This window comes from Saccopteryx leptura, chromosome 1 (assembly GCF_036850995.1).
Source record: "Saccopteryx leptura isolate mSacLep1 chromosome 1, mSacLep1_pri_phased_curated, whole genome shotgun sequence".
In the NCBI taxonomy this organism is placed as follows: Eukaryota; Metazoa; Chordata; class Mammalia; order Chiroptera; family Emballonuridae; genus Saccopteryx; species Saccopteryx leptura.
In genome coordinates, this window is record NC_089503.1 from 122554682 (window position 1) to 122572032 (window position 17351).

At 40.3% G+C, this 17351-nt stretch overlaps 1 protein-coding gene across 3 annotated transcripts in view; it reads left to right on the forward strand.

Moving 5' to 3' along the window:
- The window catches only part of DNAH5 (dynein axonemal heavy chain 5), a 316293-nt gene that overhangs the window by 34402 nt on the left and 264540 nt on the right, over nt 1-17351 (forward strand). For 2 of the 3 annotated variants that reach the window (XM_066374367.1, XM_066374381.1), the window contains exon 1: nt 15984-16203. The exons of the other annotated variant lie outside the window; for it this stretch is intronic. In XM_066374367.1, the coding sequence (XP_066230464.1) occupies nt 16147-16203 (57 nt within the window). In that variant the 5' untranslated portion in view covers nt 15984-16146. Of the gene's footprint in view, nt 1-15983; nt 16204-17351 lie in introns of those variants that run through there. 3 annotated transcript variants of the gene reach the window in all.

Genomic DNA, 17351 nt, shown 5'->3' on the forward strand with positions numbered 1-17351 from the left:
AGTCACAGGATGAGATGTTGTATCTAATGGGTCACTGTGGATAGACTTGAAATCAAACACCATTTATTACTAACCCCATGCTCCCCTACTTTGTGGCCCATGAGGACGTGCATTGCTAGCTCAGAACTAGGCTCACTAATTTCCAGATGTTTGGGAACCTCTTTTCCCCAGTGCACAGATATCCCGCTCAGTGGCTGCCACCAGACAGGTCCGTTATTCTTCATGCTCCCCATAACCATCAGTTGCAGGGGACCTTGGGGCTCCTAAAGCCTTGTCCTTCAATGTCACTTCATTCTGTACAACTGCAGGTGACAATTTAAGTCACTTATTTGCCAATGTGAGCATGACTGTTTGTTAGTGTCTTAATGTCTGAAGGCAATTGGATGTGCACAGCCTTCAGACCTAAGCAAGTCAGGTAGCCAAGCTCACATGCCACATTCCTTTGGGGAGCTGTTTTCAGAGTTTCACTTCTGCTACCATTTAGTTGACTACTGTTCTCAGTTAGACATATAAATATCCACTTTAGCTGGTTACAGAGCAAAGGAATTAACCAAGGGGTTTGAGTACCACACTGAGTCATTGGGAGTTCTGAATGAGTGGTTGGCTGAGCCTCCAAAAGCCCAGTGCAGAACTGAGGGAAGCGCTGCCTCTCAGGTTAGTGAGCCGCTCTGTGGTTTCTGGTCCCAGGACCCATGACTCGCAAAACGGCTATCTCTCCCCTTACCTCTTGCCTCCAGGCTTAGTTCTGATTCAGTTCTATGCAAGTACATCCTATTACAATAGAAGAATCTTAATTACATGTGGAACCCTAGCTATAAGAGAGCTGCAAAGGAGTCTGGGAAATGTAGCTTTTAGCTTTCACGTTGCTAAAATACCAAAAATCAAATACTGGAAATGGATTAGCATGAATGTTGAATGAATGAATCTTTAACATCCACTGCAGAAGGCAAACTGGAATGTTCTATAAGGCTGGAATTCAGCAGGTAGGTACTGGCACAGCCATACTCATTGTTGAAATGGGGAATAGCTTGGTTCCAGTTGGTAAGTAAAACCTACCTCAGACCCCCCTGAGTCCCACTGTTGCTCTTGCCTCTCTGTCCCTTCACTTGGAATCCTCAACTTTCTCTTATTATTCAGCAGTTTAAGGCCTATGGGCTGGCATCTGTTCTTTTTGTTGGTGTACAAGTTCATCAGTGCTCCTAAGTTTTTGCCTCTTGGGTGGCTGCTGTTTCTCCCCTCCCTCTGTTTACTCCAGAGGTTCAGTCGGCGCTGCACTGATTCTCCCTCCCAGGAGGCCCCAGGGCAGCACACCGTAGGGGTGCCTGGGTTCCTACCAGCCTTTTAACTGCCTAGGGCCGCTCTTCCTGGCTTCTGGGCCATCCTCATGTGTCCCCTTGACCAGGTGGGCTCAGAGGTGGTGGAGAAATAGTGGTGATAGAACTGGCACCCCAATGGGCAAATGCCTGGTACTCATCTGGGCCCATGATGTGGCAGCTGTGCACTCTTGTAGAAATCGGTCTCTTTAAGACTTTGGCTATAAGAAAGCCAGGAAATGAGGGTGAGTAGTAATGGAGAACACCCAGACACTGATTTGGGGTTTTAGTCCTCCTGGACACGATGGGTGATTCTGAGGCAGGAGAGGGAGCCCAGAGGACATGTGGGACTGTGGACATGGTTTGAGGCCAGGGAAAGTCCCATTTCACCATCCCTGTTAATTCTACATCCTTTCAGTGGGAGAGCTCCATTAAAACAAATTCAGGTTTTCTGTGTTCTAATAAATGATTAATTTTGTTAATCATCTGTGGCCTATACAAAATTAATAATATCTGGGGAGCGTAATGTTTAATGTTTTTATTAAAACATCCTACCTGAAATCTCTTTGTTAAACTTTTTCTGTTAATGTTGCCAGTATTTCTAGCAGGTCTTGCTTATTTTATTTTAATGCATATATATCTATAATGGCATATAACTGCTATATACTCATGGTGGATTATAACTTTTTTTTTTTGTCTTTCTGAAGCTGGAAACAGGGAGAGACAGTCAGACAGACTCCCTCATGCGCCCGACAGGGATCCACCCGGCACGCCCACCAGGGGTGACGCTCTACCCACCAGGGGGCGATGCTCTGCCCCTCTGGGGCGTTGCCCTGCCGCAACCAGAGCCACTCTAGCACCTGGGGCAGAGGCCAAGGAGCCATCCCCAGCGCCCGGGCCATCCTTGCTCCAATGGAGCCCTGGCTGCGGGAGGGGAAGAGAGAGACAGAGAGGAAGGGGGGGTGGAGAAGTAAATGGGCGCTTCTCCTATGTGCCCTGGCCGGGAATCAAACCCCGGTCCCCCGCACGCCAGGCTGACGCTCTACCGCTGAGCCAACCGGCCAGGGCCGTGGATTATAACTTTTATAAAAATAAAATGCCTGTCTTGGTTCAAAATTTTAAGGCTTTTGTATTTAATTCTACTTTGTATGGTAGTAATATCAAAGCCGCTATTCATTTTCTGTATGTGTACTATATCTTTATCCAGTATTAAAAAGAGCACTTACAAATCAATAGAAAGAAAATTACCAGGAGAATAATAGGAAGGGATGTGAACAGACAATTTACAGAAGTAGAAAAAAACAACAACAAAATAACCCCCACAAATACCCAATAAATATTTAAGAAATGTTCAGCTTCACTATTGTCAAAGCCTTGCAAATTGTACTAGCAATGCTGTATGGATGACATGCCATTTTTCATGGCATGTAGGCGAAGATGAAACAAAATTAAATAAATTTCTCATGGGAATCAAAGGCTGTAATTTTTAAGGAATATTTTTTCTAATAATTTATTGCTATAAAGAAACAGATCTATACAAGGATTTGTGCGCAGAGATATTAATTATAGTATTGTTTACAACAGTAAAATATCGGAACTAGTCTAACAGTTAAAAAACATATTGTCGTGCCTGACCTGTGGTGGCGCAGTGGATAAAGCATTGACCTGGAAATGCTGAGGTCCCCAGTTCGAAACCCTGGGCTTGCCTGGTCAAGGCACATATGGGAGTTGATGCTTCCAGGTCCTCCCCTCTTCTCTCTCTCCTCTCTCTCCCTCTCTGTCTCTCTGCTCTCTAAAAATGAATAAATAAAATAAAAAATTTAAAAAAAAACAAAAAAAACAAAAACAAAAAAAAACAAACATATTGGCTAAATAAATTAAGGCCTATTTAATCAATATGATATTAATAATGCTCACATTGTGGTGACACTTGTTTTTATGTTTTCCACAACAAATGTGTGTTATTTTATAATAATAATACCTATATTAAAACATTACTATTATAATTGTTTAAAAAAGGTAAAGGATCTTAAAGAAGAGATATTTTATTATCTTTTATATAAGAGAGATGATCAGTCATTCAAAGAGAATTCACTATGTAACCAACTGTCTTGATATTGTGATTATTATATGGATATATATGCATTTTTTTCTTCTTTATAGATTGTTATTAAAATTGTTGCCTCTTTAATGTACCATCTTGATGCTGTGAGATGTATTTTATAATTATAATTATTTTATTATTTATTTTGGATCATTTGATATGGCAAGGCAAAATTTCTAAATTTGGGAGTTTTAAAAATTGGTTTTAGAGAAAGGAAAAAGAGAGAGAGATTAATTTGTTCCACTTATTTATGCATTCATTGGCTGGTTCTTGTATGTGCCCTGATTGAGGATTGAACCCACAACCTTGGCATATCAGGACAATGCTCTAACCACGTTAGCTACCCTGCCAAGGCTAAACTGGGAATTTTTGAAAGGAAACCAGTTGAATAGATAACAAATTTCTTATGGCTTAGAATTATTAAAGGAGAAACTTTAGCTCATCTTTAATTAAAGCAGTCAATAATTTTCCTATCATTCTGTCTTCTTTGTAACTATGAGACAGTAAATATAAATGATTGATAACCCTTGATGTATTTATGAAGCTTGGGTTGGGCTTGCATTTCCTTAGCTCTTTGGCAATGGGTGTGGGTGGGTTTTACTTCCAGCCACTGGGTGGCAGCTAAACTCCACTAGCCAGCTGTCTGCAGAATCCCTATTCATCTCGTGGACTACATCATTTAATGTATGTGCTTGAAAGGAAAACAGAAAAGAATCAACATGTAGTATCTCTGGATTAATCTCATTTTATTAACCTCTGAACATAAGGTTTTATAGGACATAAGACTGAAATGCTGTAAACCTTGTAACTGGCATTCTGGGGATTTCTTTTCAAAAAGAAAGGAAAAGAGCCTGATAAACCCAAGCCTGTGGGTTGCAGGCACAGTGCTTTCTTCAGGCGGCTATAGATCTGTTATTATTAATAATAGAGCCTTACCAGTTTGACATCTGCACACGACAAATAATCTTGTGACAACAATTCCCTGTACGAAAATATTTGTAAACCTCAGCTGATGGCTCAGAGTAGTGGTAAGTTTGATGCTCGGTATATTAAAATTCACTCATAAATAATTCAGTTCACAAAATTTTAGTTTGCAATGCTATCCCATTTGATAATCACTCAGTAAATGATAGTAAAACCCCCCAAAGAACAGCACCTGCTTGTGTATTTGAAGGCAAGAAAAAATTGTGAGAGTTGATCATGGTGTAAACTTCACGCTTCAGTCTAGGCTAATAGAGGAAAGTAAAATGCAGAAGAAGCAATTATAAATCTTCCATTACACTAGGGGCACAGACCAGGAAAAGGTTTGCCTTTTACAGTTATCAGTGAAGGATTGCACATCTAAATATCCACTCTCACTGCCTATAGCCTCGAATTAAAGAAGAAAAATGCCAACGAATGGAACGAGAACAATGACATGAAAAATGACCCATCAGGAGGAGGAAGAATTAGAGGTGTCACCCTAATTCGGGACACGGAATTGGGAGTGGAGAGCCCTTTATGGTGGTCCTGGTGGTGAACTCAGGAGAGGGACCGATTCATGGGCAATGAGTTGAGTGAAGACCCTGACTGGGTTTCAGAAGCTGTACTAGTCTAGGCTTTGGCTCAGGGTGTCAGGTGGGTGGAGAAATCACGGGACCTCAGGTTGGCTAAAAGGAAAGCCAAGAACAGGCTTCAAGTGCTCTCTTGAGCCAGTGTTAGGAATGGACAGGAGTAAGTGAAATGGTGGTATGGCACGTTGATGTCAAGAGAGGACTCAAGGCACCTCTTAATGAGGCCACATAGCCCGTAGTTCCAGCTTGGGCCTCACCTTTGGGGGATTTGGAAGATGCCTATTGGTGCTGACTGGTGGTCTTCCCGAGGGCTCATTGCAGCAAGGGGAGAAGTGACCTTACAGCCAAGGACTGAAGTTCGGACTCTCAGACTGGGGAAAGAATCGAGAGCACAGCTGACCCTGCGGGATCAGTGAGGCCCGTGGGCTGAGAGGAGGCCTACTCTTCAGAGGAAGATAGCGCACTGTCTGGGGAACAGACCAAAGATGGAGTGCTGAAGACAGTATGGCTTGATCTGCCTCTGTTAGAGGTGAGACACCCAGACTGATAACCTGCACAGAAACCAAGGGCCTACACCAGTGCTGTGAGGACACCTAAGTCCTGGGAGGGAGGACGCAGCCAGGGGGAGCTGGGAAAGTGGGGAAAACTGCACTTACAGTCATTTTTATTGCCGCAAGGTATTCATTGCATAAAATTAACCCCTTTCACACACACACACACAAAAAAAAAAGAGAGAAAAGGGTGAAGGGTGTTACTTAACAAAAAGAAATATCACTTTTGGTTTATTACTATATAATATATAGGTGATTGAAAAATTTATCCATATATATGGATAAATAGATATATGGATATATATATATATGGATATATATATATATGGATATATATATATATAAAATGAGCACCAATTATGTGCTAATAATAATTTTAAAACCATTTAAATTTAAGTGGCTTTAATTTTATTTAATTTAAATTTAAAACTATTGTTTAAAAAGTCCTAGCACAAGCTGTATTTCTAAAATGTAATTATTGTTCAATAAGAACTATTATAATCAATGAATGAGCAATAGAATTTCAGAGAAGGAAACCCTGAGATTCAGGAAGGAAGAAACATGGGAACAGAGTATTTAAAAACTTTTTATTTATTTATTGATTTTTAAAGAGAGAGAAAGGGGGATAGAGAGAGAGTGAGAGAAACATCAATTTGTTGTTCCTCTTGTTTATGCACTCATTAGTTGATTTTTATATGTGCCCTGACTGGGGATTGAACCTGCAGCCTTGGCGTATGGGGACTACGCTCTATCTGATTGAGCTACCAGCCAGGGTGGAAACTGCTTTTTAACGTATGAATGGATTTTGGCACAGGAGGAGCAAGTGCGTTTCAGATAGATTCGGAAGGTACATTAGAGATCCGTGTTACCGCCCATTGGCAAGAGTGGACATGTTGGTGTCTTTGCACAAGGAGGTGGTTTGCAGGGAAGGGCAGGAGGTGGCGTGAGCTCTTTTCTTTCTTCAGTGTTGCACACTCCTGCCCAGGACTGCTTCTGCCCTCTAAGTCTTTTCTCTATATCTTAGTATAAAATTTTAATATTTAAGTAAGAGTTTTTATTGATGTTAATGAGATTTAATGTCTACAAAGTTTCAGTGGAACTAATTAGGGAAAAATAAACCCTAACTCTACTGTTTACCACTCGGAAAACTTTCTGCAAGAAAGGGCCTTCTGTGCCTGGCCTATAGTCCTTGCTCTGCTCATGTCTATCTAACTGCCTGTCACAGTTTTATCTCCTTTGCTATATTACACACTCTTCCTACCTTATACTTGAATAATATTTTATTGGGTATGTCAGAGAAGCTCAATAAATAGAATGGTGACTGATTTTGCTGAGATTAATAAGACATACTAAAACATTTTCTTAAAATCATAAGAACTTCTTAACACCTAAAATATGGAGTTATTTTCTTATTACCTAGGAAAGGAATTATATCACTAGGTTTGATTCTTAGGGTCTTTCTTTGCTATCTTTGGTTCTTCTTTTTTTTTTGACAGAGACACACAGAGAGAGACAGAGAGAGGGACAGATAGGGACAAACAGACAGGAAGGGAGAGAGATGAGATGCATCAATTCTTTGTTGTGTCTTCTTTGTTGTTCATTGATTGCTTTCTCATATGTGCCTTGATGGTGTGGGGGGGGCACAGCAGAATGAGTAACCCCTTGCTCAAGCCAGCGACCTGGGGCTCAAGCTGGTGAGCCTTGCTCAAACCAGATGAGCCCACGCTCAAGCCGGCAACCTCGGGGTTTCAAACCTGGGTCTTCCGTGTCCCAGTCCAATGTTCCATCCACTGTGCCACTGCCTGGCCAGACATCTTTGCTTCTTTTTAATTAATTAATTAATTAATTAATTATTTACAGAGACAGAGAGTCAGAGAGAGGAATAGATAGGGACAGAATGACAGGAACAGAGAGAGATAAGAAGCATCAATCATTAGTTTTTTGTTGCGACACCTTAGTTGTTCATTGATTGCTTTCTCATATGTGCCTTGACCGTGGGGCTACAGCAGACCAAGTAACCCCTTGCTCGAGCCAGCGACCTTGGGTCCAAGCTGGTGAGCTTTGCTCAAACCAGATGAGCTCGTGCTCAAACTGACAACCTCGGTGTCTTGAACCTGGGTCCTTCCAAATCCCAGTCCGATACTCTATCTACTACACCACCGCCTGGTCAGGCTGGTTCTTTTTAAACAGGAACCTTTCTACATTTTTAACAATGCAATACTTGAAAGTTAAAACAATTCAAAGACAGTAATTGTTCTTATTAATTTCATGTCTAATACTAGATCACCAGGCAAGGGCCATATTTTTGCTTTATCCTAGCTTTCATATTTTCATATCTAGATACATTTATGTTTCCAAGTTAGAATTTAGTTCAGTCAATGAAAGTTGGCTTATGTAATTAATCGTATCATTTCATTTAGATATTTGAATCTACCTGGGGTTACCTATGAATACAAGTCTCAAAGTTAACTGTTTTCAGTGGTAAAGTTAGTAATAGATGAAAAATCAAGAAACTGGCAATTCGTTAAGAAGCAGGAATGAGACATTGTATTATAAAGCAAATATTTTTAAAAAATATATTGATTGAGTTTAGAGGAGAAGCGAGAGAAAGAGGGAAGCATCATCTTGTAGTTGTTTCTTATATATACCTTGACTGGGCAAGCTTGGGGTCCCGAACTGGCAACCTCAGCATTCTAGGTTGACACTTTATCCACTGTGCCATCACAGGCCAGGTTAAAGCAAATGTTAAATGTACTCATGACAAGAAATATGTTAATATTAATTAGGTGTCCTTATATCTCTGCTCTATCAGGAAAGTTGTGATGCCAGTTTCGGTGAGAGGTGGGCATTGGAAATCATCCTTAAAGAAGCTTTGAAAGAATGTTTGGTCTGCATAGCATTTATATAATGTAGTTTTGTTAGCAATAAAACAAATTTATTCTCTGTTATGTGGTAATGGAGTGTGATTGCTTTCTGAAATGATATTTTTGCTATTGATGGAAACAGCAGTGTTTGAAATTTGCCTTGTAAAATCTATAGGTGGTAATGACATTTATTGCAGGCTATGTTATGTCTTTAAGAAAGGTGCAATATAGAAAATACCATCAGGTGAGTAAATTGAGTTAGTTTTTTCTTCCTTGGTAATATAAATTTTGCTTTGTTGCTAGCAGAGTAACTCACTCTTGACTGTGGGTAGTTTGGGGTTTAAAGACCTAATTAACTCCTATATGAGGTTATAAGTGGAACTGTTCTGCCTTCATTTACTGAGCCGTGTGAAGAACCAGAACTGCAGATGTGACAGACAGACCCATCACAGACCCCCAAGAGTTTGTTGTGGTATTGGTGGAGATCAGAGGTCCCCAAAAACAAAGCATCTGAGTGTCCCCTTGAATTCTGATCCTCTGTCAACTACTCTCTTTCTAAGCTGGTCAAATAGGTGTTGGTTCTGGATGGAGACATCTTCCTTTGATGTCTCCCCAAGTCTATCCTTAAGCTTTTCAAAGGGAGAGAGAACATTCTTTCCAGAAATCACTGCCTGGTTTCAGGTTAATGGATTTTCTGTATCTCATCACATTCTCTTAATAAAATGTTTTTCTGCCTCACAAATCACTGCATTTTATTTTACTGCCAGACCCCTGGGTGTGGGTGTGAGTGCTAACTACTGGTGTTTATAAATTCATCTTGATTATATTTACAGTTTTGTATTTATGATAAAAATAATAATAAACTGACTGGGGTTTGCAAAGTTAAGGTATCCTCTAAGTTGTGCAGTTTCTCAGGTTGGCTGATTAATGTGCTTCTGATAGGGTGACATTAGAAGCCCTGGGCTTGAGTTATTCTCTGTTACTTTTAGAAGATGTCTCATGAGTGAATTAACTAATAATTTCTAACATTATACTGGATGGCATTTGATTCGCTTTTGTCTTTAAATATTTTCATAAGGAAGGAACAAAATTTTGAGGTTACCATTTCATGATATTTTAGCACAAGAGAAAAGCAGAGGAACTAAATGCCGGGCAAAGTGAGGATTTTTATTCGCTGGTGAACCCGACCCTCTACTTTTTTCTTTCTCTGTTTAACAAAATCAAGTACAACTGTGATAACAGCAGGTAGCCCTCAAACTGTTCCTACAGTGAAACCTGGTCCCAGATGCTCAGTTCTGCAGCTATAGTCTTGGGTTCCTGCAAGCTTGTGTGTGTCTGTTGGTGGGCGTCAGCCGGAGCAGGTGGGTGTGGCCAGGGGGCTTTCTCAGTGTTAGTCGGTGTCCCTTGCTCTCTTCAATCCCAGAGACCAGATCTTGGTATGAGCAGTGACTTATGCAATGAAATATAAGTTTATTTTCTATTATGGATTTTTTTATAATGATAGAATAAACAGGTACTGGATGCTTTGGTTTTGCATATGCTGATTTTCATGTGTTCATGATGCAAAGACCAATAGGAAAAGTAAAGAATCAGAGTTGTAGTTGCATTTCTTTAGTCGTCCCATCTCCAAAATGTCCTTTCTGAGGATGACCCCATTCCTGTTTGAGTTATTCTGATTCTTCACTTCACCTGAACTTGACCAAGTACAATCATCTTTGACAACTGTACTCTCCAACATTACCAGTCATCCAGTTCTGTCTCTCTGTTCCTTCCTCTTCCTTCTTCTGCTGGGATTTTAATTTTATTTTTAAATTTTATTTAGAAAATTAAATTTAACAGGGTGACATCGATCAATAAGAGTATAGAGGTTTCCGGTAAACGTTTCTATAGCATTTGAACTGTTGATTATGGAGTATACCCATCACCCAAAGTCAAATCATTTTCCAGCATCTTATATTTCTCCCTCTTTACACCTTTCCCCTAGCCCCCTCCCTCACGTCCCCAGCTGCCAGGATTTTTATATAGGAGTAGCTTACCGGTAGCAAAATGGTAGATGAGACAAGAGGATTTGCCTCTTTTTATGGAGCTTGTTGGTTTGTTTTGGGTGGCTTGGGTAACCCTGCTTCAACCCATCTATCAAATCCTTTATTTTCTTCTGCTCAGAATGCTGACTTCAGTCTTTCTTCACTTCACCCCTTCCTGTGTGCAATGACTAGCATGTTTTCCTTAACATGATTTTCCATCAATTTGTCCTCCAGTGACTTCCTAATGCCCGCACAGGCCACCTACTTCAGGTTGGCACCCACTGTTTAGCCTCCACACCCCTTTCAGAGCCCAGTCTTCACATTTCTTCACCACTGTGGCACAAGACAGGCTCTCTTCTGAACTCCAACCCATGCGGTGCTTGTGATGTCATCCCCATTGTTAGGTCCTACCTTTTTCTGTGTGAATCTTCAAGGCTTGACTTAAATTCTTTAAGGCTTAACTTAAATTCTTCCTTTCTCCAAGAGGTTTCCTTTGATCATTAGGGTATCTAAAAATTGTATTTCATCTGATCTAAGCCATCAACAGATAAAAGACACAGCACTGTTTCATTTACTACTAAGCTAGGAAAACAAGTGTCAATTAAACTAGGATGCATTGCTTTCTTCGAATTTTATTTTAATTGGAAAGCTCTTTTACAGTTGGAGGGAAGCTTAATTATTAATCATTCTGTGTCAAGTTGTCCTTCTTTTCATAACAAAATTCTTCCATAACAAAACTATTTTTACAAGACGTCTTTTCTAACTTCATTAAAATAATGTCCTGACATAATGGTATATGGTGCTGCTGGACAAGAAATATCTTATTCCTATCTTTAAATAATGTTGGTAAATACATCGGCTCTTAATTGCTAAACCATATATTTCTTGAGGATGATAACTTGTTTATTAAGTGAAAGGAAGGGAGATAGAGAGACAGACTCCTGAATGCATCCCAGCTGGGATCCACCCCACAATCCCCATCTGGGGCTGCTGCTTGAATCAACTGAACTATCCTTAGTGCCTGGGGCCTATGCTTGAACCAATTGAGCCACTGGCTGTGGGAGGGAGAGAGATAAGGGGGAGAGGGAGGGAAAGAGAAGCTGATGGTCACTTCTTATTTATTCCCTGACCAGAGATCGAACCAGGGATGTCCACATGCCAGGCTGATGCTCTATCCACTGAGCAAACCAGCCATGGCTGAGGATGATGATTTTTTAAACCAAGTTTGTACTCTTGGCGGTGATCAGAAAAAATTAAAAGAGAAAAACTCTTTTAGACCTACTTAAACATAGCTTTGTGCATCCATACAAATATAGGTGCACTGAAAATGGTAAGAAATTTTAAAAACTGCTTCACATTGAGGGTCTGTTTCTTCTGGGATTTTCGTCCTGTCCACTGTTTTCTGTTCTGTAAATTGTGATGCTGATGTTTTCCTGATCTTCCCAGAAGGTGTCAGTGGAAGATTTTCAGAAAACAGTTAGGACACACGTTCCTTCCTCAAATGGATGTTCAGTGGTTTGTTGACATACCACTGTGCTGCGATGGCTTGTCATGCCTCCTGGGGTGACAGCTGAGTCTGCACAAGTCTGGCAAAGACAGCTGTGTCATGATTGCTGATGACTAACAGCAGTTATGGGGGATACTGAATATCAGATGCACCCAATTTCAATATGGTAAAAAGCAAGAAAAACATGCAACTCAGAATGGATGCAATACGGTACTTTCTTGTCCACCGAACTCCGTGCCATCAGGTGCTGCCCCTGGACTACTGTTTACAAGGCCATTAAACTGATGAATGCAAAAGTGTTTGATTCTGCTGGGCCCCAGCAAGACTTTCCTTAGAGATGCAAATCTGCCAGATGTGTGGGTAACTCACAAAACTTGGATCTACTCTTTTTCTTGGAACATACTCAGAAATCTAGAGCCAAATTTCCAGTCAGCTCTAGGCTAGAATATGTGGGTTAGGTAAAATTCTTTGGGAATTTGTCTCCTACATTGATACTGCCACTAATTGTAGCCCAAACTTTTTCACAACTAAAAAAAAAAAAAAAGTGGTTTTTCTTAGGTGCCCGTGAGGATCCAGAAGTTCTGTGTATACTTAAATCATCACAAGTCTGATAGGCAGGTGGGTTTATTTGTAACTCAGGGAACAGAAGCTCTGACATCACATGCTGGAAGAGAACAGAGCTAGGATTTGAGTCTGGGTCTGTCTGACTCCAGCGCTGGCACTCTTTAATGACACTGTGTGCTGTAGGTTGTACGTGCAGGGTTTCAAGGCCTAAAATAGGTGACTTGCTACAATTTAGTTCAGGAAACTTCACAATTTGGAATATTGCGTAAAATAGTAATAATTCAGAACACAGATCCAAGTGAAGCCTGCACCTTATTTTCTTTTTTATGGTGCTTCCCACAATTTGTAGTTATATTTTATTTATAATTTACTATCTTTCCCCAGTGAAGGCAGGAATGATGGTTTTTCATTGACTCTGAAATGTACATTTTTCACATTTTAACATCTGTGAAGTCAGGATGCATGTTAAAATTGATGTATTCAAGTTTAATTGGCAGCATTTTATTTTTTCTCTTTGAGTGTTACATAAAATAATTATGTATCTTGTAATTAACTTTTTAATGTTTGATTAAATATGTTTTAATTAGCTGCTCTATGCATAGTTCATAGTACGTATAGGGCATGGTCCCATTAAAGGTACTCACAAACATTTCTTGAATGAATGAATGAATGAATGAAAATGGAATTTTAAACCTTGCCTGAGGGTACATTGGATTTCTGGATGAAGTCTCTTGCCTACCAGATGCCCATTGTCCGCTCTTGTTTTTTCATTGTGTCTGCCTTAAGGTTTGTGTATGGCCAATGTGCTCAGCCTGGGAGGGTGCGCTGTCGGAGCAGGTAGGGCTGCAGAGCTCCTCCCCTTGAGTTCCTGGAGGAGGAGTCTCGCCAGCTGAAGCAGGTGCCTGGTGGAAACTACTGGCAGGAAAACCCTCCCGCGTCTTCCATTGAGTAATGTTTGATAATTTCTCCAATGCCCAGAAGTCAGTTTTATTCCAGGCAGGCACTTAGGGGACAGGTGGTCAGAGAGAGATTCAGGCTTGTGCTTTGCTTCGTGGCATTGTTTAACCACAACTCTCAGGGAGCCCTCTTCAGGTCTGGGACCCTCAAGGGGAGCCTTATGACAGCTCCTGCTTCTACTTTGCATGGAGAAGGTTGACACAGAGGATGGAAGACTTTGCAGTTTACTGAGAAACCTCGAAGGAGCCATGGTTACGCCTGCCAAACACAAAATGAATGCCATCAGCCATCTGTGGAAATCTTCCCAGAAAGTCGCTCTCCCCAAGAGATAATGTTGTCAGCGGGCTGCTCATGAAAAGAAGATCGTGCCTAAAAATACCACCAGGGAAGCATCTGATTTAAATGTAACTAATGAAAGATAAGCAGTGATATAATGAATTAGAACCTCTGTCCTGAGGTTGTATACTGACAGAGGATTCTTGGGACTGATACTGAGATGCTGAGCAGGATGGTGAGAAAAGCCTGTGATTCATTGATGACCTTTAACACCAGCAGAAGAGAATGACTTCTAAGGTCTTCATTATCATTAGAACAGAGAACAGCCAGTGGTGACATTCAGCCAGTTTGGACTGGTTCAGCAGAACCCATACCTAGTTGTTTGTTGAGTTCTGAGAAGCAGTTGTTAAAATGGCACTTATAACCCGGGTTCTCTCCATTGGGCGGCTGCCCAGTGTGGAAATCACAAATATACATTCCTTATTCTTTTTTAATGTTCATCTGCACAACAGCGTATTCCAAGTGCCTGTAGTGATGTTCATTCCATCCGTAGGTGAAAAATAATTGCAAATGAGGACACCAATCAAGAAGCAATATGGAAATATCTTAAATAACAGTTTTATTGGTTTTTTTTGCCAGGAATTAATATTTTAAAATTCTTACAACGTAATCTAGTTTTGTATACCTCCTTTATTCTTCTTTTTTAAAATGATGATTATTTTATTTTATTCATTTTAGAGAGGAGAGAGAGAGAGAGGAAAAGGGAGGGAGGGAGAGAGAGAGAGAGAAAGAGAGAGAAGGGGAGGAGCAGGAAGTATCAACTCCCATATGTGCCTTGACCAGGCAAGCCCAGGGTTTCAAACCGGCGTCCTCAGTGTTTCCAGGTTGATGCTTTATCCACTGCGCTACCACAGGTCAGGCTCTTTTATTCTTATTTAAGTATTAAATGCATGAAATAATAAATTACCTTTTGGTATATCTTTTTTTATACTTAAAACGGCCATTAGGGCAGAGAACCAGTTGTTAAATTATTTGAATCTCACCACTGAGAACAGCCACTTACTGATACAAGGAAGCTGATTTTAAAAATATTCCATAAAAAACTCTTTTTGTGCTCTAGTTCTTTGTTTACCAAATAATACAGCAGGTTTTTGAATAACATTGTGTTATAACATTGATGAGATCCTATAGGAACTTAACTCCTGTTTATATCGATGATCCTATGGTAAAATTGGTTTTGTTATGTCATTTTGCTTAAAGTTGTAGAACCTACCGAGATGTTAAGTGAGGACTTTCTGCATTTAGGTCTAAATATTGTCTCTATATTAACCCTACATATTGGAGGCCATATCTTAGTGTTGGCTGTTGATCAGATGAGTCTCTCAAGTTCAGATATCAGATTAGCATCAAAATTAGCAGTAGGTGTCAATACCAAATTAACATCCTCTCTTTAAGTCAGTCTCTTGTGAGATTGATTAGCAGGATATTGGCAGGATGAGTTTCCTATTTCCTGGATTTTATCTTGGATGATTTGATTGGATTTGTGTTCCTGAACCTTGAACTCTAAGGACTAAATCCTGGATTCGACAACCCAACCATAAACGCCCTGCCTTTTATTCCTTTTGATGAGAGAAATCATATATACTACGTCTCTCAGATCATGTTCGCTATGATTTCCCATCGTGTCTTCACAGGAAGGATGATCAAGATGTTTAGTCACGTAGAATAAATTACCGTGGTTTATTTGTATGTGCAACTGTGTGAGCACAAGTAATTTATGGACATCATTTGCTATTTGCATATGAAATAGGCTTCTTGTTCTTTATGGGGAGAAAATGGCTCCTTTGGGTCACAATTATCATATCTGACAATTAGTCACAATTAGTCACAATGCTGGCAGTTAATCGTGCACACCAAGTTGTTTAGACAAAGTAAGACTGAAAATCTTGAGCAATTTATTCAACACTGTGGCTTCTCTAATTTGTATTTTGATATGATTTAAAGTTTCTCACTTTTCAAAGAAATTAGTCAAATTTCTCTATTGACTCAAAGCTTATTGTTGGGCAGAGTATAGAATTAAATGAATAGAAGAGGTTGTGTTGCAACCAAGCAGGTCAAATGCTTTGATTGGTTGATAAACATGATGAAGAGCCATGTTTAAACTGTTCAGCATATAAACAATATCACCCTAACAACCCAAGGCTATGGACAGAGGAGAAGAGACTCCAGAAGGAACACCCAAATGGTCTAGGTGGACTTTTAATTTTTATTCTGTGTTTCTGGTGAATAACACATGCAAATTAGAAACGTAAAAGTGAACTTTAGGTTCTCCAGAGGACTTTTTATTTGAAAGTCTGTTGGATGCTGAGTAGGTTTCCTAGGAGATAGAAGAGATTCTTCTCGAAAAGTCCAGAAACCAAGCAGATCGCAGTGATGTTTAGGATCGGTAGGAGACAGCTCTGGAAGCAGAGCATCACCCGCGTCTTGACGGTAAGGAGCTGTCGCCTGTCAGCTTGCATGTGTCTTGGATTATCATCTCTCACACCTGTGAGGAATACACCTAAACAAAGTTCAGTGTTATATCAAAGTTATACACTGATTGAATTGGGAGAAACATTTTGGTCTACTAATTTTTGGATAGTGTGTGAGGCTACATGTTAATATTTCAAATTTAATAAAAAGAGGGGTTGCATCCTTTGGCTTTTCTGCACATTGCTGCCTAAACTATAACCACTTGTGGAAATACATCTGTATCTTTTGGAACAATGCTTGCCTAAGGGAAAAAACACATTGAGGGTGCTTTGGTCACTGCATTCTTTGAGACTTGTAAGCTTCTGTTGGTGAGGAGAGATTGTTAAGGCAGATTCTAGGCTGCAAGTCTTCTAGGGTCTGTGCATACCCCACCACCCACATTCTGTAGGCCTGAAAATGAGGTCACAGACCAGGAGGGCCAAGGATGTACCTTTGGAGTCACGTTGAAGAATGAGCTTCCCCAGCACAGGGCTTAGCTCAGCAGCTTTTATTATGAAACTTCTTTCACTGCCAATTGATGTCAGAGGAAAATGGAGGTTTCACTGGGACTCCCTTCTCAACCAAACCCATGCTTCGTCCCTCAGGGCTTGATCACAGTATCCTTCCTGCATCCTCAGCAGCCCAGGTGGTGCCCTCCAGGCTTGCAGTCTGCTGTCTCTGCATTTGCTAAGGCTGTACCACAGACCTCTTTGCTTTCCCAGGCCTCACATTCTGATGCCTCCTTCCCATGCCAGTGCCTGCCAGCCAAGTCCTTGAACTGGCTTGCAAACATTTACTCATTCTTTTTTTTTTTTTTAATTAGAGTATATTTGATATACAATATTGTATTAGTTTTAGATGTACAACATAGTGTTTTGACATTTGTAAATCTTATGATGTGCTCACCACACTTAGTCTTGTAACCATCTGTCACCGCTCAAAGTTATCGCAATATTCTTGACTAGATGCTCCTTCACCTTCTTCGCCCAACCCTTTACACCCCTTCCCCTCTGACAACCATGAATTTGTTCTTTATTTCTATGAGGCCTTTTTTGTTTTGTTTTGATTTTAAAAAATTCCACATATAAGTGAAATCATGCGGTATTTGTTTCTCTCTCTCTCCTTTA